Source organism: Naegleria fowleri (assembly GCF_008403515.1).
Source record: "Naegleria fowleri strain ATCC 30894 chromosome Unknown tig58, whole genome shotgun sequence".
NCBI classification, from domain to species: Eukaryota; Heterolobosea; class Eutetramitea; order Acrasida; family Naegleriidae; genus Naegleria; species Naegleria fowleri.
In genome coordinates this window covers 197,800-220,102 of record NW_025407990.1, presented here as the reverse complement: position 1 = coordinate 220,102, position 22,303 = coordinate 197,800, and the positions used below count along the sequence as shown (strand labels likewise).

The 22,303-nt window shown below is 37.3% G+C and overlaps 13 protein-coding genes across 13 annotated transcripts; 8 read left to right on the top strand and 5 right to left on the bottom strand.

Moving 5' to 3' along the window:
- Positions 1-213: 213 nt before the first annotated feature.
- FDP41_007149 (uncharacterized protein) lies at positions 214-2,370 on the top strand (the record flags this gene model as incomplete). Its single annotated transcript, XM_044710862.1, has 3 exons — positions 214-1,371; positions 1,460-1,731; positions 1,839-2,370. The coding sequence occupies 3 exons, from the start codon at positions 214-216 to the stop codon at positions 2,368-2,370; spliced, it is 1,962 nt and encodes a 653-aa protein (XP_044558475.1).
- Positions 2,371-2,791: 421 nt separating this feature from the next.
- On the top strand, positions 2,792-4,335 carry FDP41_007148 (uncharacterized protein; the record flags this gene model as incomplete). Its single annotated transcript, XM_044710861.1, has 3 exons — positions 2,792-3,267; positions 3,386-3,641; positions 3,769-4,335. The coding sequence occupies 3 exons, from the start codon at positions 2,792-2,794 to the stop codon at positions 4,333-4,335; spliced, it is 1,299 nt and encodes a 432-aa protein (XP_044558474.1).
- Positions 4,336-4,691: 356 nt separating this feature from the next.
- On the top strand, positions 4,692-5,600 carry FDP41_007147 (uncharacterized protein; the record flags this gene model as incomplete). The annotated part of the gene is made up of 1 exon (XM_044710860.1): positions 4,692-5,600. The coding sequence occupies one exon, from the start codon at positions 4,692-4,694 to the stop codon at positions 5,598-5,600; it is 909 nt and encodes a 302-aa protein (XP_044558473.1).
- Positions 5,601-5,733: 133 nt separating this feature from the next.
- Positions 5,734-6,339, bottom strand: FDP41_007146 (uncharacterized protein; the record flags this gene model as incomplete). The annotated part of the gene is made up of 1 exon (XM_044710859.1): positions 5,734-6,339. One exon carries the CDS (start codon positions 6,337-6,339, stop codon positions 5,734-5,736), a length of 606 nt encoding a protein of 201 aa, XP_044558472.1.
- A 133-nt stretch (positions 6,340-6,472) lies between these two features.
- Positions 6,473-7,675, top strand: FDP41_007145 (uncharacterized protein; the record flags this gene model as incomplete). The annotated part of the gene is made up of 1 exon (XM_044710858.1): positions 6,473-7,675. The coding sequence occupies one exon, from the start codon at positions 6,473-6,475 to the stop codon at positions 7,673-7,675; it is 1,203 nt and encodes a 400-aa protein (XP_044558471.1).
- Positions 7,676-7,786: 111 nt separating this feature from the next.
- Positions 7,787-9,652, bottom strand: FDP41_007144 (uncharacterized protein; the record flags this gene model as incomplete). The annotated part of the gene is made up of 4 exons (XM_044710857.1): positions 7,787-7,899; positions 7,987-8,734; positions 8,838-9,499; positions 9,625-9,652. 4 exons carry the CDS (start codon positions 9,650-9,652, stop codon positions 7,787-7,789), a joined length of 1,551 nt encoding a protein of 516 aa, XP_044558470.1.
- A 320-nt stretch (positions 9,653-9,972) lies between these two features.
- On the top strand, positions 9,973-11,703 carry FDP41_007143 (uncharacterized protein; the record flags this gene model as incomplete). The annotated part of the gene is made up of 1 exon (XM_044710856.1): positions 9,973-11,703. One exon carries the CDS (start codon positions 9,973-9,975, stop codon positions 11,701-11,703), a length of 1,731 nt encoding a protein of 576 aa, XP_044558469.1.
- Positions 11,704-11,875: 172 nt separating this feature from the next.
- FDP41_007142 (uncharacterized protein) lies at positions 11,876-13,750 on the bottom strand (the record flags this gene model as incomplete). The annotated part of the gene is made up of 2 exons (XM_044710855.1): positions 11,876-13,491; positions 13,591-13,750. 2 exons carry the CDS (start codon positions 13,748-13,750, stop codon positions 11,876-11,878), a joined length of 1,776 nt encoding a protein of 591 aa, XP_044558468.1.
- A 181-nt stretch (positions 13,751-13,931) lies between these two features.
- Positions 13,932-15,161, top strand: FDP41_007141 (uncharacterized protein; the record flags this gene model as incomplete). Its single annotated transcript, XM_044710854.1, has 1 exon — positions 13,932-15,161. One exon carries the CDS (start codon positions 13,932-13,934, stop codon positions 15,159-15,161), a length of 1,230 nt encoding a protein of 409 aa, XP_044558467.1.
- Positions 15,162-15,231: 70 nt separating this feature from the next.
- FDP41_007140 (uncharacterized protein) lies at positions 15,232-16,368 on the bottom strand (the record flags this gene model as incomplete). Its single annotated transcript, XM_044710853.1, has 1 exon — positions 15,232-16,368. The coding sequence occupies one exon, from the start codon at positions 16,366-16,368 to the stop codon at positions 15,232-15,234; it is 1,137 nt and encodes a 378-aa protein (XP_044558466.1).
- Positions 16,369-16,510: 142 nt separating this feature from the next.
- FDP41_007139 (uncharacterized protein) lies at positions 16,511-18,808 on the bottom strand (the record flags this gene model as incomplete). Its single annotated transcript, XM_044710851.1, has 2 exons — positions 16,511-18,329; positions 18,402-18,808. 2 exons carry the CDS (start codon positions 18,806-18,808, stop codon positions 16,511-16,513), a joined length of 2,226 nt encoding a protein of 741 aa, XP_044558465.1.
- Positions 18,809-18,989: 181 nt separating this feature from the next.
- Positions 18,990-20,543, top strand: FDP41_007138 (uncharacterized protein; the record flags this gene model as incomplete). Its single annotated transcript, XM_044710850.1, has 2 exons — positions 18,990-20,322; positions 20,395-20,543. 2 exons carry the CDS (start codon positions 18,990-18,992, stop codon positions 20,541-20,543), a joined length of 1,482 nt encoding a protein of 493 aa, XP_044558464.1.
- Positions 20,544-21,050: 507 nt separating this feature from the next.
- FDP41_007137 (uncharacterized protein) lies at positions 21,051-22,294 on the top strand (the record flags this gene model as incomplete). The annotated part of the gene is made up of 2 exons (XM_044710849.1): positions 21,051-21,283; positions 21,379-22,294. The coding sequence occupies 2 exons, from the start codon at positions 21,051-21,053 to the stop codon at positions 22,292-22,294; spliced, it is 1,149 nt and encodes a 382-aa protein (XP_044558463.1).
- Between the last annotated feature and the right edge of the window lie 9 nt (positions 22,295-22,303).

Genomic DNA, 22,303 nt, shown 5'->3' with positions numbered 1-22,303 from the left:
CCTTCGAATTTCTTTCAATTTCACACTCTTCGAGAAAAAAAGAGTTTGGCATAAAAAGGCATGCAACAGGAAATTTAAAAAAAATTCTCTTATATATTCATCAAGCAATCATCACCACAAATCTCCTCCTTTAAATATCACCATCAAAGCAAGAAGTATATTCATACTAGCACCGGTCCATCAACATATATATCTCTCTTCCTCGATTATTACATGATCACATCATCCACTGCTCCGACAAATCTTAACAACCAGAAATATGTTGGTACTGACGATATAGCAACCGAGGTTGAATTATCCATTAGTTGTAACCAATTACCGAATCTTGATGTCCTCTCCAAGAGTGATCCTCAAGTTTTCGTCTTCTCGAAAGACGCCACCAATCCAATGGCTCCATGGATTGAAATCGGTAGGACTGAGATCATTTGGGATAATTTAAATCCAAAATTCGTAACGACCTTTGTGATGAAATATCGTTTTGAAACCAATCAATATTTAAAATTTGTGGTTGTTGACATTGACAATCAACACTCAAAACGACTCGAAGATCAAGAACTAGTTGGTGAAATGTATTGTACACTTGCTGAAATTGTTGGTAGCAAGGGAAGCCGTTTAATGAAGCCACTCATTCATCCTCAACTTCATAACACACGCAGAGGATTTATTGCGATCAGAGCCGAAGAAGTTCAAAAGTCCAATCATGTCGTCACATTCAAAATTTCAGTTAAAAATTTGGACTCTAAAAATTGGTTCTTTGGAAAGTCAGATCCATTCCTTGTCATCTCAAGAGGTGGTATGGAAGAAGCTGAATTTGCTCCTGTTTACAAATCTGAATATTATTTGAAAACTTTAAATACATCATTCAGGCCATTCCAAATTTCAACACAAAAATTGTGCAATGGAGATTTTCAACGACAGATACGTCTTGAAGTCTATGATTGGAATAGAAGTGGAAATCATGAGCTCATTGGTTATCATCAAACCACATTGGATGAATTGATCAAACAGGGTAATCAAAAGTCATATCTTTTAATTCATCCCGAATTGAAAAAGAAAAAGAAGGGATATATCGGAAGTGGAAATATTGTTATTGACAGCATCTCTGTTGAAAGGGCATATTCTTTCTTAGATTATGTGCGTGGAGGATATCAAATCTCCTTAATTGCTGCTATCGACTTTACGGCTAGTAACGGTGACCCAAATAATAACCAAAGTTTGCATTACAGAGCTGCCAACTATCTCAACGATTATCAGAAAGCTATTCTAAGCGTAGGAGACATTCTTTCCTATTATGACAGTGACAAGAAATATCCAGTATATGGATTTGGTGCTAAGATTCCCCCTAGATATGAAGTTTCTCATTGCTTTCCAGTAAGTAATTTGTTCGTGACAAATTTTTCTCAGTGAATTTGACCAATACTCATGACAATACTGCATTTGTTTGATTCTTTATGTTTAGGCCAACATGAATTGGAATAATCCTGAAGTTGATGGAGTGCAAGGTATTCTAAATGCCTACAACTATTCCATGTCAACGGTTCAACTCTATGGTCCGACTTATTTTGCTCCGATCATCAACACTGCCGCTAGTTTTGCCAGAAGAGATGCTGAGACAACTTATTTTATTCTTCTAATTCTCACCGACGGAGAGATTTGTGACATGCCAGCCACGACGGACGCCATTGTGGAGGCCTCGACTTTACCTCTTTCAATTATTATTGTCGGTATAGGGTAAGTGATTCACAATATTTTAATGTTTTTTTTTGAATTTTTAAAATGTTCAAATCGTTCATTTAACCCTTACTAATCCTTGATTGTGTGATTAAATTTTAAAAAAGAAATGCCAACTTTGGAAACATGGATGTTCTGGATGCTGATGACTCTCCTCTCGTATCCTCTCGTGGTGTTCGAATGAGTCGAGACATTGTACAATTTGTTCCTTTCAACAACTTTAAGAATGCACATCCCTCTGTACTGGCTCAACAAGTTCTTCAAGAAGTTCCCAATCAATTCCTCTCCTACATGAAATATCACAATATTCTTCCGAGAAATCCAGTTCAAGTGGAATCCTTTTATGGAATGCCCTCAATGGCCCGAATGAACAGCCAGAGCTCTAATAATCCAAATGCAACCTCCTCGAGTGGAGCCTTTAAATTTAACAATGGACAAACAGATTATCATCAACAACAGCAACAATATGCAGTCCCATATCCAATCACAACAAATTCAATTCCACCTCAACAGCAACCACCTTATCCAACCTCCTCTATGCAACCATTACCACAACAATTTCCACCTCAACAACAACCTCTCCCTAATAATAGTGGTATTAAGTATGACATTAATGGAATTCCGAAATATACTATTTAATAAATTGAAGATGGCCATTTCTATGGTCAGGACTACTTGGCCATGCCTGTCATTCATACATGACACGCGGTTACGATTATTTCAATAACCCGCTCCAAGCAAAAAAAAAGATTCTGATGTCATGACCTTTTCGATGTGCCAACTACCTCCTGAAGGATGTTCTTCTTCATCATCAAAACGAGGACTTTCCAATCATCATCCAATGTTTCGAATCTTTGTCTCAACATTAGCGTTGATTTTCACTGTAATTCTTACTTGTTTCATAGTCCGATCAGTGCTGGGTGCGGCACCTCACTCGAACGATCATCATCGTCATCTCGACCAATACCATCATCATACGGACACATCTCCACGACTCGAACTACATGACCATTCTGGTTCAAATTTCATGAATGAATGGTATATGATTCACCACCACTCCATGAAATTTCATGTCTTTTCAATTTCCTCTTTGGACGGCAGCTCTTCTCTTCTTCAAAGTGAACACAAAAATCCACAAGCGACATTTCAAAATAATAATAACTCTTCATCAAGTAATTCGACAAATAATACGACAAGCAATTTCTCCTATGGATTATATCAAGAAATTATTGTCTATTCCAATATTCCCTTTTTTGCCATATTTTGTGGAATGCTTGTTGTGAGTGTGGCAAGTTTTGCAATTCAATACAAAACAGTTCGGAGGAATCAGAAAATATTGTTTGGACTGCTGTTTGCATTGTTGTGTTTTGTGATAGTGAACATGCTTACAAGAATAGGATCCGAGTTGACTGTGTTAATTCCTGATTTAGATACAGCGATTAAAACGAATCAATATGTGAAAGCAGTAGATCGAGTGGTGGTGATTTTAGTTCTCTACGTTGAAATGCTTATTTTGTCTCATATTTGTAAAATACTGTAAGTTCAACTTGTCACATTGTGAGACATGATCATTTTCTTTAAATATAAATATATGTAATTAATATGTTGTAATATTTAATTAATATATTATTTAAATATTACAACATATTTTCAGTTTGGACACAACCAAAGCCATTAACAAAATATCGTTAATTGTTTACAAGAGATATCAAAGATTTCTAATTACCTTACTTGTTATTATTGCTGCAGTTTTTACTCTTGTGACGGTTTTTGTTTTTATTTTTGCAGGAATTTCTTCATCGAATATTGTTCACGATACAACAACTCTGAATTACATTTTATTGGCCTTACTTGTGTGTGGAGGTCTTACATTTTTATTTGCTGCAATTATGATCACCATCTTATTGAATGTAAGTCATGTGAACAATAATTGTTGGTATTGGATTGATGACAGATGACATTTTTGATTTCCAATGACTCGAAATCACTGGAAATATTCACCAATATCTGGGAATCGTCATTGAAATTATTGAGTAGATTATTGGAAAAATTCTGCTCTCTTCCATGAATAGCGAATTGAAAACTGATGTCACACAAGGTTCTCATCTCATCAAAAAGAATGCTCTTTCCAGAGCCATCTCTCTCCAAATCGGATTAAGCATTTCCTTACTCTGTCAAGCCTTTGGATTTGTGTGCATTCCACTCACCATCCTCTGGAAGTACAACATGATCATCTTCCACCATGTCTACAATATTGCCTTGTGCATTTTCATTGTTTTTATTTTATCCATTTTTAATCCCTTAAAACAAATTCAACAAAAATTCAAACCTGAAAATGGTTCGAATCAAAGACGAAGAACCACATTCGACAAAATGATGGAACGAGCTTCTGTCGTCAGTGATTCGAGTGTGGATTACTATTACGAATATAACGATGAAGACTTTGTGGATGAAGACGATCACACATTAGACAAGGAACACTATGAATCGAGTTTTTATAACATTTCAACCACCCAGAGGAGCAAAATCCATCAACCAATTTCCACCACTACCACCACACGATTTGGATCTTCGTTGAGTTTGCGGATTGACAATACTCGTTAGAGTCGCGCGCTTCAAAAAACCGTTAAGAATTATTTTTAAAAAAAACAATGTAACCAACTAACCAATTTGGTTTCACTTGGTTTCAAAATTGATGAAGGGCATCTATGCATATCATTGATGATCAGACATTAGGTCTTGAGGAGGAGACCACTTGTTTATCATGTTTTGAATGTTGAGGAAGATAGCTCAGCAGACAGGGAGAATGTGTTCTCTGCTCGAATAAGGTTAGAGGTTCATCAATTCGAGCAAAGAACAAAGACAGTACGAGATCGTGACCATCATTGGATATCTCTTACGATTGACAAGATTTTATAGCCTGATAGTCACTTGACCGATAACCCCTATTGTAAATAAAAATGCTTCGATCGATTTGTGTCAGCAGGAGAATTTCTCCACCAAACACCATCAAAACCATATCATCATCATCCTCATCAACAACTACATTCCTATTCATCATGTTAATGCTGGTAGTTGTACTGATACCCTCCTATCATCATACCAATAATAACCTTTTTGTACAAGCTGCTTTCAATACTTCTTCGGATGAGCCACAAATTGAATTTGCCAAGTGGAGCACGGACGTACCTACATTTCAACTCGGATCAATCATTGATGTTTCTTTTTCAGTCTTCGCTCAACGGCCTGCAGAGTTTATCATTTCCTTGCTTTCCCAAGGTGCGGATCACGAAAGGCCGAGAGTCTATTCTCTACCGGATGATAAATTTTCATATACCAACGATTGGGTGGGTCGAATCGAAAACAAAACGCTGAAAATTAGTTTGCCTTTCGAATTAGTGGAAACAGAAGAAGAGTTTTATATTGTATTCACGACGACCAGCACGACTGACAACAAGGAATTACAATTCAAATCGCCTTCATTCAGAATTTCAGTACCAAACACATCCATTTCTTGGCCCACCATTGTATTGATTTTGTTTTTCCCACCTGCTTTAATTTTGGTCGCTGTGATTGGTGCATTTGTGATGTGTCGAAGGCATAAAGCAATCTCTCAGCAAGAAAATCATGAACTACAGGAGGATTATCAACAACAGTATGATGATGATGATGTGGATATTCATTTTGATCATGATGATGACGATGATGAAAGACAACGACCTAACAAGTCATACAAAGAAAATGAGCCACGTGTGGCATTTGTCTTAGAGGATGAGGATGATGACGATCATCAACGACGAAACGCACATATTGACGATGATGACAATGAAGAAAAACGAGGAAACTTCTATTATACGAGAAATGTTTAAGCCAAACATTTGTAAAGATCACATTAATTGTCACTAACATTATAATTTATTAGGCCTAACATTAACACAACAACTGAGTGTAGATAATTCTTTCATTGATTTTGTAAATTTTAATGCTATTGTATATTATTATTTATTGAAAATTTACATGTCCCTCCATTAAAGTTCCCTGCCTTAATAACATGTCGCTAATTTTTCGTACATCCTCCACACGACATTCCAAGAGTTGTGACAATTCCAATTCCGCATCCTCATCTCCAACCGATCGAAAAAATTGAGAAGCATTAATTTTCTTCTCAAATATATTGTCAATAATATTGTTCCAAGCAATTAATGCATCATGATCAAATTGAATATAATTATTTTCACCATCAGCTTCCTCCGAAGAACAATATAAATAGTTACACAATTGAACATGATCCCATTCGTTCGGATAAACATTGGATCGTTCCAATTTAATATTCTCTTGTGTGTATTCTGGACGTGTTGAAATGATATTGGTCACAACTTCAGAAGTAGGAGCCGTCGATGACCACAACGATGAAACGAGACCGTACAAAGAGTTCATAGCGTCTGAAATTTTTTGAGTGTGAAACACGTGTTGATTCACTCTAACAAGATTTGAAGATGCAAATTTACAAATAGTCGAATCACCCACATTAGTGACATTAATCAAACAGGTTGAAACGGAAGAATTTGCGTAATGATGATCGCACCGAACGCGTTGTTGGCGGCCCATTTCGCACTATTTAATGAGAACAAATTATAAATTTCTTTTTTTGTCCTTTTTCTTGGTCCTTAAAAGGATCTCTTAATTTGGACATCAAACAGTAAAAAAAAATTCGGCATTCTCTCTCGAAAGAGACCCACACATGAAATCACTCAAACCCATTCTCAAGTCCTCGTCGTTCCAAGCAAGAGGTACCTCTTGTATGCTCGGAACCAAAGCTTCTTCCAGCTGCCAAGGAAGCTCTTCCTTTTGTTTGCTCTCTCCTGTTCTTCAGAATCATCATCATCAGAATAATAATATTCGCTCGTTCCATCGTTCCATTCCGATCCCTCAAAACAACCACACAGATCCCTCTCAATATGTCTTGTTTGAAGAGATTCCATTGCAGGAATGTATTGCCATGTTGGAGAGGGATGATCCCAAACGAGCAGCCGAACAAAAAGCAAACAAAATTGAACATCTTTCCTCGTCTCAACATCGAGGAGAGTTTAGTGCCAAACAAACCAAAACGATCGGAGTGGTAACGATTAATCGTCCTGAGAAGATGAATTCCTTGTGCCCGGAAACAGCTGTTCAATTCAAAGCCTTATTTGAGAGTGAAAAGATTCAAGGAAATCGAAATTTGGCTGCAGTGGTTCTCATGGGAGCACCTCCTCCACCACCCATTCAAATGGAAGATGGATCAGTGAAACAAGTTCATGCTGCCTTCTCGGCTGGAGGTGATTATGACTTTTTGTTGGAAAGAACAGATGACACACCATTCAACAATGCAGTAAGAATGAGCAAATTTTATGACAGTTTCTTGTCGCCCATGTTAAGGGTGTGTCCGTCTCCAGTCATTGCCTGTATTAATGGTCATGCTGTAGGTGCTGGTCTTGGTTTAGCCTGTGCTGCAGATATTCGAGTGATGGAAGCATCAGCAAAGATGTCCTTTAATTTTGTTAAAATTGGTTTGTCTCCTGGAATGGGAGCCTCTCACATTTTGCCTTATTTGGTTGGCCATCAAGTGGCATCCTACATGTTGCTTACTGGTGATTTAATTACAGCAGAAAAAGCCAAAGAATTTGGTGTGGTATTGGAGGTGTTACAAGGCCAAAAAGCCGTGAAACATCGAGCTTTTGAAATTGCTGTTCAAATTGCAAAGAGCTCCCATATTGCATCCTTACTATGTCTGCATTCTTTGAGAGTACAAAAATTAGCAGGCATTACAGCTTGCATGTACAGGGAATCAGACGCTCAAGTTCAATCTTTTGCAGACGAGGAATTGAGACAACATTTGTTGGAAATGAAAAATAAGGAAGAAGCTAGATTGAAATCAAAGGAGAAACCAAAACCAAACAATTAATAAATCAGCGAAATTGTGTTTGACTTGACTATTAAATTCTATTAATCCATTCCCTCCTGTCGTTTGACGCTTGTATTCTTCTAAAATTGTTGTTAAAACATACACGATCGGTTAGTGTTTTACTTCAATATCGAAAAAGTAGTTCTTATCATTCTCATCATCCTTTGGTTGGTGTTGAGTTCTCAATATTGTCATTAAGTTGGCTTTTAACACTCCTTCATCTCCTAAAAACTCATTATTCGAACCAGATTGCATTCCGATTAGGCATCCACAAAATTACCGAAAATTCAAATCATTCCAAAAACACTTACGAGTCAGAATGTAAACACAGAATGTGAAAGCATCCAGTACAGAAATATCGTCACACATCACTGCTTGTTGCATGAGAGGAGTATGTTTGATCCAATATTGTTTCGAAGAGTTAGTTGTTGAAGGAAGTCCCTGAGCTCCATTCGAAGATGACACAAAAACTTCATTATTCGTATTCACAGCAAAGAAAGTCTCCTTTCCAAACACTTTCTTAATAGTTCCCATTTGTGGACTCAATGGTATCAAATTTTCATTATTGGAAGGAATATTGTCAAAATTCAAATTTGTAAAAGTCGTTCCACTTTTTGTCACAAAGAACGAATTTGAGCACGAAACACACATGCTCTCAACTGGATTATTCACAAATGTTGAAAGCATCGTCCAATGATGAGCATCAACCAAATTCGAGTGAGCTCTCAATCCTGTGACATAAACCATTCCCATTTCATCCAAACAAACAGTAAAGAAAAATCCAGCTTGAACGTCAATAATTTTGCAATTTGCGGTTTTTGGACGATCCAATTCCATAAATTCGTAACAGATACCAGAATCGATAGTCCCTAATTGATTTTGGAAGGAACATCCTGTTCCAATAAAGTTATCGTCGTTCATGAGAATCATGGTGTGTTGATAGCCACATGTTATTTTCTTAATGTTGGCGCACGTGCTTTTCTTTTCGAGATTCTTGAAGCAACATTCTTTGAAATCTAAAACTCCGCCTCGTCCGATACCTCTCTGACCACATTCATTCTTTTATGTTTTGAAAAAATCGAATTGTACGAATGGTCATGTTAAAATTATTTAAATTATTTTTCCAAAATTGGATCATTCTCAAATTTTCATTCATACTTACCTGTCCAGCAGATAATAACGATTTTCGATCTTGTGACAAGACCATCATAAAATACATTCCACACGCAACCTCTGAAAACAATTCCACTTTTTCTTTCTTATTATTCCATGCAAACACTCGATGCAATTCACTCAGCTCCGTTTCTGACGTGTATGGTAACTTTCCACATGCAAATAATCTTCCATCATGAGTCAATAACGCTGCAAATCCTTTACCGGAACTCACACTTTTGATCGAAAAAGATTCGATTTCATTCAATGCTTGGAATTTATAAAAGGCAATTTCTCGTCCAATTTCGTGATGACTCGAAGAAGAAGACGATGAAGAAGAAGAAGAATTTGAATTTTTTGAATCTCTTCGAAGTTTCTTCTTGATTGAAGATGATGGTGAGGAGTGATGATTCTGATGAATCGTAGAAGCATGAAGCGAATGACCAATCGTTGTTGTTGACGCCATCGAGATGAACTTGACTGGTTCAATGTTTTTGAAATTCTGCATATTAATTTCTAAACCAAAAGTTAACAAAACTTGTTGTTTGCATGTGGTTGACAATGAAGAAGAAGAAGAAGACTTGGAATTTTTAGAAGAACAATGCTTGTGTGAGGATAAATAGCCTTCGGAAGAAGAGGAGGAGCTCGAACATGAGGAGGAAGAGGATTTATCTATCAAAGAGATCAAGTGATGAATAGGATGGTTTTAGGAGAGAGGATGAGAATGATTGTTGACAATGATGAAATGTGTGGTTCACAACGGTAACAGCAGCAGCAACGAAAGTGATTTCACCTACCTTTAGAACTGCTGAGTCGTTGTCCCATTTTTTATGTGTTGTTGAATGACAGGAAAAGAAAATGAATATAAAAGGAAACATGAAGCGTTGCCAAATATATTTTACAGGCAACCTAGATGAAAATGTGACAAGCACTCTCCCGCCTCTCAAAAACACCTTACTGCACCATCTCCATTCGAATTCAAGGAAGAGCTTGTTCCGAACCATGTGTGAATTTTGAACTATATCTGACCTTAGGAGTTTCAGGAGTTGAATTCCGGAGTTGGTTATTCTTTAAATTTCCCTGTCTGATATCCAAGAAAGACCACCACAAGAAAAAAAAAACAAATTCTCCAAAACATCATCATGATGCATAAATCGACGTTGTCCATCTGCGGTGTTCTGTTGTTGCTCTTCTCAGTGTTCACACTTGCTGCTCAACAAGAGAAAACTTGTCTTCAAATTCGTCATCCCAGCGAATTCACCATTCCAAGAGGCTGGAGAAGATTCTTCGATCCATCTGTCTCTGAATCTTTCCATCCACAACTCGCTTCCTTCTTATGGGAAACTCAAAAAGCAAATGTGACTCTTTCATTGCATTCACAAAACACTGAATGGCTTCGAGAAGAATTCGAAAGCGTCTCTGATCCTTTTCATCCCAAATTTAGAAAGTTTTTGAGTATGGAACAAGTCGCAAGAATGACCTCTCCTCATGCTTCTCACAAACAACTCGTGCGAGAATTCATTAAAAAGAATTTGCCAGGTGCTCAAATTGTTCACGTTTCCGCTCATGAAAACTTTGTCACCATTCAAGCTCCATTAAAGACTTTGAATGAAGCTTTTAAGGCAAGAATGGTTCCATTCATTCATGAAGAAACTGGTCGAATGGTGTATCGATCTGAAATTGGTTATGCTCTTCCAATGGAGATTACAAATGCTGTGCATGCTGTTTTTGGTTTGCATCATTTTCCAATTTATTCTGCCAAGATTAAAAGTGTTCGATCTCAAGTGACAGAGAAAAGAAGAGCCATGCAAAGCTATGACACAACTCCTCAGGCTTTATGGAAAAGATATAACATCACATTACCAACTTCGACTTCTCCAAAGAATCAACAGGCAGTGGCTTCCTTTTTGGGACAATATGTCGAATTAAGCGATTTGACTCAATTCCAACAAATGTTCAATTTACCACCTGTCAAAGTTACCATCCTAGGTCCTAACGATCAGAGTAATCCAGGAACTGAAGCTGCTCTCGATATTCAATACATTACTGCAGTAGGATACCTCGTCAACACGACCATCAACTCCAACGATCCAAACGATCAAAGTGATGACATCTTCCTTCGATGGATCAAGACTCAACAAGCCATGGGCGATCGATCTGCATGGGTTCATTCAGTCTCTTATGGAGGTGTTGAAAAATATGTTCCTAAAAACTTCCAGTCCACTCTCGATATTGAATTCCAAAAAATTGGAGTGACAGGAAGGACAATTCTCGTTGCCAGTGGTGACGATGGTTCTCGTTGCAATTCCAATGGTGACAAATTTGAAGCTGAATGGCCAACTTCTTCTCCTTATGTGCTCTCTGTCTGTGCTACTCGTCCAAGTGACACCTATTTTGAGAGATCTGTAAGTTGGGGTGGTGGTGGTTTTGCTGAATCATATGCTCGTCCATCGTATCAAGCAGAAGCTGTCTCTCAATATTTGAGAAGTAATTCAGTTCCTCCAACTTCATATTTCAATGTCAATGGAAGAGCTTATCCAGATGTTGCTGCATTGGGAGTGGATTATCAAATTGTGGTGGGAGGACAAGTGCAAGCAGTGGATGGAACTTCTGCATCGACACCTGTCTTTGCAGGAATTGTTTCTTTATTGAATGATTTGAGATTTAAAGTTGGAAAGCAACCATTGGGATTCTTGAATCCATGGTTGTATCAAGTTGCTGCTAAGGAGAGAGGTGCTTTCTTTGACATTACTCAAGGTAATAATGGAGTCACTCCATGTCCTGGTTTTAGTGCCACTCAAGGTTTTGATCCAATTAGTGGTTTGGGAGTTCCTAATTTTGAAGTGTTGAGAAGACTTGCTTTGCAGTCACCTTAAGTTTTTGAAATGTGACACGGTTGGTGTCATGTTCTTTTTCGAATGATCAACAAACTTTTATTACATCGGAAATACATTGTGTTATTTAAATTAGAAAACAGTTATTGAATTACATGTATTCAAACCGAGTTGATCGAGTTAAAAGTTAGAAATGAGTCAAAAATTGGCACAATTAATGAATCATGCAAATGTCACAAAAGTACACTTGATGCGAATCTATCATCCTTATCTCGTTGTAATTATTTGATTCACAATTTTTCATTTCTTCCCAAATATTCGCGGTAATCGTTGGAATTCTTTCCAAATGAACCACAGAACAATCTCGTGAGCCATAAATTCCACTAATTTGATAAAATCTAAATGAAGGAGGTGATGAAGAGTAGGGAGACTTTTCAGGATGTTCAAACATGCAAAACTTTGGATTTCTTCTCGGAGCGGTCTGATACGATTTATGATAATATGAGGAAATTGTGGAATTTCCATTCATGTCTTGACAATGGCATTCATCACCATTAGGCAGTGTTCCATAGAATTCTTCTTCATTTCTCATTTGATGACTCGTATTGTCTCCAATTCCAATGAGAGAATCCACACGATGATTCGCCACAAGTGTGTGAAATCCTCCACATGACAAGAGAGAAGATTTTCGATAGGTGTGACTCATGTTGCAGTTAAGGGGAGAAGAAGATGGCATTTTGAAAAGAGTTGGTTCGAATACTCGTTGTTTGATGGCCTTTGCAATGGTTGAACTTTCTGAGCTCAGATTTGGATCTGAAACTGGAAGATATCCACAAGCATACAAGTGACCTTTTTCAGTCATGATCCATGTCGATTGATATTCACATTTCAAATGAATTACTCCCTCCGAATGCACAATTCTGCTCCAAGAATGGCTTTCTTGAAAAGAGTGAATTTTTGAATGATTTTTCACTGCGAGTTGTCCAGCAAGGTTATTTCCACATACAAGAACTCGAATCAAGCTGTTTCTGGAAGAACGTTCTTGTTCTTTCACTACGAAAATAGAATGATACAATCCACAAGATGCTTTCTCGATGGTGACATCTTCTCTTATTGGAATTTGACACATTTGCTTCACATCTCTATTATGCCCCAATCCTAACTGAAAGTAAGCATTGTATCCTTTTCCAATGACAGTATTTCGGTCTTGGAAAATGGCAAACCAATGATCTCCTCCACAGACTAATTCAGAAATTTTCAAAGTAGCAAATTCTTGAGGCACTTGTTCAATGAGAAAATGATGCAATAACAATCCTCCAAATTCATCATGTGAGTTGCGAATGCTTGGTTGAAACACCTTTTTGCTGTCCCAACCAAATGTGAAAATATAATGTGCACCATTACTTTCCATATTTGGACTCCTTGCAGAAGCTTCTGCATTCATCTCGGAATGTTTTCTTAAATATCGAGTTGATTGTTGTAATTGGGTGCAAACCGATCTTGATCCATCATGATCCCTTCTTGACTTGAAAGTACTCACTGAAAAGATGCCAAACTCTGGTCCACAGGCAATCAATGGACTTGAAATCAAATTTTTCAAATAGGGATGATTGACTTTGGCGAATGGAAAGTAACACGTGGGTGAGAATTTCTCATCATTGTTGTGAAAAGAATGATTGGATGGTGATGCCCAGTTAGATGAGAATGGATGGTTGGCAATAGATGATGACAAGTTAGGAGTGATAAATTGTAGATTCGGTTTTGATGATGATTGAGTGTGTGCTTCATTCCGTGGTAAGCTTGTTCCAGCGATGAAAATTTCATTGTTATCTTTGTTCATAATTTAAATATTACCAATAAAAATATTGATTAATGATTACCAATAAATGATGAAAATTAAAAAAGGAAATGTTTGGCTTGCCTACCAACCTGTCACAAATATTGCATGATAAATTCCGAAGGCCATTTTCACGACTCTACTGGACGTTGGAATACATTCGTACATATTGACTAACTGTACATTGTTGTGTTCGTTATTATTCGGGAGCAAATCGCAATTCCATTTACCATGTATAAGTAAGAGTGACATTTTTTTGCGTGAGTCATCACAAATTGATGACTGACAGCACCACATCAACCATTACTTGGCCATTCAGTTCTCGTGTAAATTGATGCTTCTCACTTACTAAAGCTAAATGCATAATAGGCAATGACGAGGCGGGAAAAAAGCCCGCCTTTCGAAAATTGGACGGAAACAACCTTAGAAAAAAATGACTTCTCGATCACCGCTTCTACAATCATCGTCGCTACGGGCAACCTCAAAAGGAGGTGGATATTATCATGGATCATCAACGCTAACTAACCCGACGTTTTCATCAAGTGCCAGATACAATCAGACCATTGCGGAAAAGAATGACGCAATGAAACGAAATTCCAGCTCTGCTTTACCGGGCAAGAAGAAGAAGGTCAAAAAACCAACTAGACAACCATCGCCGTTGCTACGGAACATTCTAAACACGGGAACAGTACATAACCATCGAAATACATACGGAACATCCACTGCTAACATACCAAATCGAGCTCAATCTGCTCCGAGCCAATCTTTATCCCAGTCCACCTCAAGACTTTCCACTCAACAACAATATGTAGAACAATTGAAAAAATTTGAATCACTATTCAACAAGTATCAACTCTTGTACAATCAACAAAAAAGTAAGACCAACAGTATGGAAAAAAAGATTGCCTCACTTCAAGAGAAAATGATGGAAATGGATTTACAAATGACCGCTCAATCAAAGAAGTGTGGCTCGCTCAAAAATCGGATGGACACCTTGGAAGGAAGCGTGAGCAATCAAAAGAAGACGTTAGAAGAGCTTTTCACGCTACATGAAACAAAGCTCAAGATTTTTGAGGATCGCCTTTCTGAATTAAAAGAAATACAAGCAAGATATCGCAAAAAAACAGCTTACTTGCAAAAAAAGTTCAAGGAGTTTTCAGAAATGTCAAAACGAAAAGTTCACGAAGACAACGATGAACCCGGAGAAATACCCACAAATAAGAATGATTCAAGGACTCATATCGATAAGCAGCTTGTTTCGTCTTTGACTTCTGACTCGGATGAAGACGATCGGCCTGAGCTGGTAGTCCTTCCAAAGAGAGTATCTCTCAATTCACCTTTATGTACCAGTAACTCAAAGAAAGAGTCTGTTGAATTCCTTTCAACAGAATCCGAGAATGAAATTGTTGCTTGCAATGAAACCCTCAAAGCCACAGAATCCAAAAGATCGAGCTCCAAATCGAAACGTCACGAAGATAATGCATCTGACTCTGAACCAGAATATCCTAGGTCTCGAAAAAGTTCAAGTAAAGAGAAGACAGAACCACTCGTGAAAGAGAATCCTCCTCCTGTAACTAGGAGTAGAGAAGAGGAGCTTAAACAAAGATATCATGATCTTAAAAAGGCCTATAGAAGAGTATATGGAGCTAGGGAAGAAGATTGATTAAAATGGATTAATTACAATCTACAACTTGCAGTGTTTGTGTGTTGAGTCAATAAAATTCCCATGCTTCTCAAACGATAGATTGACTTTTTTCACAAAATCTTACTTCACTCAGACCAGTATCCACCTCTGTTGGGAAAGGAATGTCCAAAAATTGTTTTAACCAATAAATCAAAATACTTGCATATTGTTGGTCAGTACTGAGAGGAGGTGTCGTTTCCAATACTAGAAAATTTTTCCAACATTCAAATTCTAATGAATGTTCAAACTCAACATGATCATCTCCATAAGGATTCGATACAACTTCAGATGAAACTTTTAACACAACATCTCCTTCAAACCTTATTTCAGTAATTTCGTAATCATTGATACTTGAATGCTTTCCATATCCAGTTTCTGTACATGTAGAGCGATATGAAATTGTAAATTTCAAAGGAAAACCGTTTGTTAAGAAGGTGATACAAGATATTTTCTTTTTTGAGAGTGTATTGTAGTCTTCTCGTTCAGTCTGTTCTTCCTTTTGATTTGTGACAACAATTATCTTGAAAAGATTTTCTTTCAATATTGAGAATGATGTTAACTTTGCATGCTCGTCCATAATTTGAACAGACGGTGGTAGATTTTTTCGGATCACTCTTTCAAAATCTTGCTTGGAAGAGATGCGCTTCTGAAACTGTACCAGCTTTTCCATTTGTGATAGCAATCTCTCTGAAGGATTTTGTTTGTATTCACGAAAGAGAGTGTCAAGTTCTTCAACAAAATTCCAATTCATGCATTTCAATAGTTTTTCAAATGTATTTTTGTGAGACATTCCAAACTCCTTCAACATCTCATTCAAGCTTGTCTTTTGTTCCTCATTCAAGCTAAAATAGGAATGAAGATAGAGTTTTGGGAACTTATGTCCCTTTTTGCAAAATACTTGATTCCAATATTTACAAACGAACCATGGTCGAGAATAGCCAAAGTCAGGAACATCTAAATACAGAAATATATGCTTCAGTATATCCATGAAAAAACCTTCTTGACCGTTGACGTGCTTAATTTTTCTTTTCTTTCTATCCTCATCGTATTCTTCCTCCGAGGCCAATACATGTTTCTTTTCAAGAAGAGATTCTTCTTGTGGATGGTCTTCTGTGTTTGCTGTTAGAAATAGTTCCTTCTGTTGACATTGGTTGTGTGTGGAATCGTTCACCTCCTCTTCATGCATTTTTTTTGTGAATCAAACAACTGTGGTGATCAAAGAGAACCATATGGTACTTTTGTTTCAATGTGTTGTGCTCCACATGAAGTATTATTCCAGAAATTGGTGTGTTTTGAAAAAACATATTCAGAGTGTTCCACTTCTTTCTTTAACACCATCGTAAACACTCAATAACAATATCAGTTTTGAATTTTCTTTTGAAATTAAAACTCCTTTCAATCGTTTGTTGCTCCAAAATAAGAGAGCGATAGAAGAATGTTGAATGTGATCCAGCTGCTACTGCATTCAGAAGAGGATTCTCGAGGCCAGGAATTTTGGTAAATTGAGCAATGGATGGCAATGATTCTCCAAGTCCCAACTCTCCATTTCTGCCATCTCCAATCGCATAAAACGAATGGTCTCGAGTGATAACAAATGCGCTATACAAACCACAAGCAACATCTTTGATAGGGCTGTATGTCACAGGACTAAAGGAAAAAGTATTAATTTTTGTGATGGGCTTGTTGAGCCATGAATGTTCGTCCTCGTAATTATTATCAAACAGAGAGCCATATAGGAAGAGATTCCCAAGATTGGTCAATATAAATGAAAATAGATAACCAGAGGTGATTTTTACAACATCCTCGTGAAGCTGTAAATCTAGATCCACAAATTTCTCGTCATCTCCACGAATACTTTTTAAGAGCAATTTTCTGTTCTTGCCCCAAATAATCATTTTGCGTTCTGAAAGGAAGGATAACGTCTTGCATGAGATACATGAATCAAGTTTGAATGAAGGTGCTATTCCTGTAATATAGAGCGTATTGTTGGTGGTAATCACAGCTGAAGATGCATATCCACAAATTATGGATTGAATTGACTCTGTAACACATTGACTAGTGTCGATTAATGTGAGATCATGATAAATATGATCAGGTATAGGTAATGACAGACAATGTTCTGAGTTAAGACCTTTTCCAAACAATCTTCCATCAGATAAAAGTACCATGTAGTGATTTAAGCCACAACTGATCTGTTGAATCGAGGATGCATCATCTGGAAGTGGAACCTCTTCGAAAATTGAAAAAGTTTGCTGATTTAACAGACCACATTCATAAATTTTTGGAATGTTGCCCACGTTGTCTCCCCAGAAAACAGAAAATTGGGATCCAGCCACGATTTGATTAATTCTATCATTGAGTACAGAGTATGAGATTGGCTTCCAAAGGCAGTGTGACTGGTCTTCTAAGGAAATATTTCCAAGCTGGCAAGCTGTGTCATCACCTGTAACCACCAGCGTATGTCTACTCGGGCCGAATTTAAAATTTCTTAACATGATCTTATGGTCTTCGTTTGTAGGGTCTAGTTCGCATGCTTTTTCATAGTCAGAAATTGCTTCATCTATTCTCTCGAGATACTTGAGCAGGTGAGCTCGTTTCACATACAATAAGGCATTCTGTGGTTGCAAGATTATTGCCCGAGTGATCACTTCACACGCTTTTGTGTCCTCTCCCAAGTCTCTGAAACTGTCTGAAATGGATGACAGCGTATCTGCATCGTCATTATTTTTCATGAACTCATCCAACAATTTTTTAGATTTGTCTCGTTGTCCACTGTCTTGATAATACAAATAGCTAAGGTTTTGAATGGAATGTGAATGATTTGGATCAATACGTAAACATTCTTCATATTCTTGAATGGCCTCTGAAAATCTAAACTTTTTCTCGAAGGTCAATGCTTTGTTGTAATGGCTTCTTGCATACATGGGATTCAATATTGACGCTTTTGTGTACATTTCAATAGCTCCTTCATAATCTTTCTCTTCATCGAGAAGCATTCCACTCACGTGATAAATATGATAATACGAAGGATCAATACTCTTTGCATTTTCAATTAACTTTTTGGCCATTAAAATATCTCCTAAAATTAAATAACAAGCTGATAAGCCACTTATGGCCGTTACATTTCTTGAATTCAAATTCAGTGCTCTAGGTGTTGTGTTATATTTACAATTTAGCAATGCGTATTAATATATTACTTCGCTGACTAAAGAAAAATACCTTTCGTAGAGCTGTTTCGATCGGTGTGTACTTCCGTCACGAACTAAACACAATGCAAAATCGGTCAAAAGATCCTCTTCTTTCACATCAGATATTTTGTTTTGATTTTCAAATGCTTCCATTGCTTTTTCATAATATGAAGCTGATAGCTTGTGTTTGTTTTCTTCTCTCAAACAAGTGGCCATATAATATAATATGGCGGCTTGATCCGTCATCGGAGATTCATTTTTCAATTCATTAATTTTATTCAACAATGTTGAATCATTGATTCTGTGATTACTCTCTTGTAATAATTTTTCCAAAATTTCAAAAGCTCTTTTAAAAGATCGTTCAAACATGAGTTGATGAGCCTCTTTGATCCATGTGTGAGCCTCCATCGTGTGATCATTGTACGTCATGTCATTCATTTTTTTTAATTTCCACTTTAATTTTCAAAAATCTAGACCTCGTTTCAATTGTTGACGACTTGGCAAGACCATCATAAGCTAATGACAACACAACACATTGAAGATGGTGACGTTGTCCTTTCTGAGATCAACGAGCTCGTCAGTTTAGTGTCTGTTGAAAACAAAAAATCTGATCGAAAAAATGTTCTCAAAAGTCAAGGTGTTTTTCTGCTTGCTGGTATTGTTGATGTTGGTGATGAAGGCTTTGCTATGCAGCTCGTCATCGCCTTCCTCCTCGGAATCAATTTCTCATGATGGCACCATTCAAGTCGATTTAAATGGTGAGATGAAAGAGCATGATCATTTTCATCAACATGGATCGAGAATCCGTTTTTCCGAACAAAACAATACTTGGATGAGAAAAAGATTAGAAGAACGATTTTTAAAATATGTACAAATTGACACTCAAAGTGATCCACACAGTACCACTGTACCAAGCACAGAAAAACAAAAAGTTTTGGCACATCTATTACTCGAAGAGTTGAAAACTATGAAAGGACTCAAAAATGTAGATATGGATCAGTATGGAAATGTCTATGCCACATTACCAAAGAATTTGGAAAGAGATGTATTGAGTGTTGGATTTTTGGCTCATATGGACACAGCAACTGAAATTAGTGGATTCAATGTCACACCATGTGTGCACAGAAATTACAAAGATGGTGAAAATCTCATAGTGAATAATTTGACGATTGTGGATTATAAAATCGATGGAAAGGAACTTTTGAAAATGATTGGTCACGACATTGTCACAGCAAGCGGTGGTACATTGTTGGGAGCCGATGATAAAGCAGGTATTGCTGAAATTATGACTGCTATTGAATTTTTAATTGAGAATCCTTCCATTGAGCATGGAGATATTCAAATTGGTTTTACGATCGATGAAGAAATTGGAAGGGGACCTCATTACTTTGATATTCCAAAATTTTCAGCTGCAGTTGCTTTCACAGTCGATGGAGGAGAGAAGGGCACATACAATGTGGAATCATTTAGTGCTGACTTGGTCACTGTTGCATTTACAGGATTTAATATTCATCCTGGAACTGCATATAGCAGAATGATCAACTCAATGAAAGTTGCTGCCCAATTTTTAGACAGAGTCAATGAACAGATGCCCTCTCCTGACATCAGTAAGGACAGAGAAGGATTTGCACATTGTCTAGACATTAATGGAAATGTTGAAAAAACCACCATTAGGTGTATTTTGAGATCCTTTGAAGAATCTGAATTGAAACAATACTCACAAGAAATTTCCAAAATCATTGACCAACTTAGATTTGAACATTCTAATGTGACCATTGAAATGAATGTCGTTCAACAATACAGAAACATGAAACAAGTCCTAGACAAGTATCCATTCATGGAATTGAGCATCATGGAAGTTTACTCTGCACTAAACATGAAAGACATTGTTTCAATTCCAATTCGAGGAGGTACCGATGGCTCTCAGTTGAGTTGGATGGGTCTCCCAACAGGTAAGTTCTTTCACCCATATTCCAATTCCACAACAAGAAATTCATTGATTTTGTTACATCACAATAATACAGCCAACATATTCGCTGGAGGACATAATTTCCATTCACAAAGCGAATTTGTTTCTCTCCATGACATGGCGGACTCTGTCAAGGTCATTGTGATGCTTTCACAGACCCTTTCCAAAGTTCCACCTCTGCCAATAATGAAAGGTCATCACTAAACACGTGCTAAAAAGGTGTCAATTTCTTTTGCACCTGAATGATGTATTGTTCACATACTCATTGTTCACATCATCATTTTAACACAAAACTCCACAAAACATCTCCTACATGCTGTAAACCCTCGATAGCTGATGGTGTCGAGAGAACTGAAGAGTGTAACCGTATAACATTTCTTGCGGCCAATATTACAGTATAATACACGACAAAGAACAACACAAAGGAACACTTCTGCAAAAGACCCTTTTTGTTGGCTTTCGAAATATTTCCTCATTTGAACCTCGCAAAAGACTTCTTCCAAAAAATCGCCTCAAACCCTTAAAAGAAATTTCAAACCTGCTTACGTTCTCCGTAGTCGTTGCTGTTGTTGTTATTGACTCCTGATCTCGTCGTATTTCGTTGTTGGATTTGATCATCATCCTTTAGGATATATCCTTTTCCTTATCATTTTTTCTTATAATCGGGTAGAACACCAAGACTCTATTCTTTCATACAACGGACCCATCATTATGCCTCAACATCCATCCCAACATACAACACTCTCACGAGTGGGAAGCTACAATGAATCAGAATATCCACCCTCTCAAGAAGAAAGTGAAATCATGGAAACCTGTTCAACCTACTCCACTCAAACACAGGTTTCGGGTGCCGTTCCGTTAGATACCGAGAGCGAACATCCTGAAATCATCATGTCCAATTTCTTGAAGGCTAAAGATATTGATCAAATGCAACGTCTTAGAAGGTAAGTAGGTTCATCATGAATTTCGCAATGTACAAAATTTATGGTTTCTTAATTTATGTATCGTGATTTGATGATGAATTTTCAAACAACAACAGACTCCTCCCCAAGAATGCACTACAACAAACCAAGTGCGTAGAACAAGTAAAAGAAGCCATTGATCGAGGTTTTGTTGCAGCAGAGATTCGAGGATTGAAGACTATGCCTGAACCCGAAGATGATGAATTTTATCCTATTCAAGCCTTGTGTAATGTATTATTGAATCCTTTTGTGATTGAGGATGAACATTTAAGATCTCATGTCATGAGAAAGGCTCTCTCTTTAGAACCATCACCTCATGTTGATACTCCAAATTATGCACTTCGTTTGTGTGCATGTATTGGTGCTCAAACCAAAATGATTGATCCAAAGCTAAAGTTTCTGATTAGGAATGTGATTGAGTGCGAAAAGAGTGACTCTTTATTGAGCAACAGAGCATGTGTTTCCTATGCTGCAGTATATTTGAAAAAGGATGAGGATTTGGAAGACGCCTGCTCACTCTTGTTCCATCCACAATATTTAGTAAGACAAAATATTAAGGCCTGGATTTTCAAGCAATTGTATGAAGATATCAAGAAATCAGACGAGGAATGGTCACAGGTTGTAACTACTCTCTCGAAATATATTGATAATGCTAAAAGTATAAAACCGACCAGTGTGAAGGAAGACTTTTTGAAGGATTTGGCACAATATCGGCATGAAAAGTTGACCCTTGGTTATTCCAAAAAGAATCAATACCAAATGCTTAATTTGCCGAATATCATGGATTTGACAAAGATGGAAGCATGGAAACAAGCAGTGAAGACCCAATTTGAAAAGTTAACTCACGACCAACTAGTTCCAGTCAGCGTCATTGTTTCTCACTTCCACGCACCTAAAGACGTTGTTGAACTTTACGATTTGGACGGAGATGGAAAATTGACTGAAAGTGAACTCGTTCAGTTGTCTTATCTAATGTCTTCCACCCATAAATAAATAATTCAT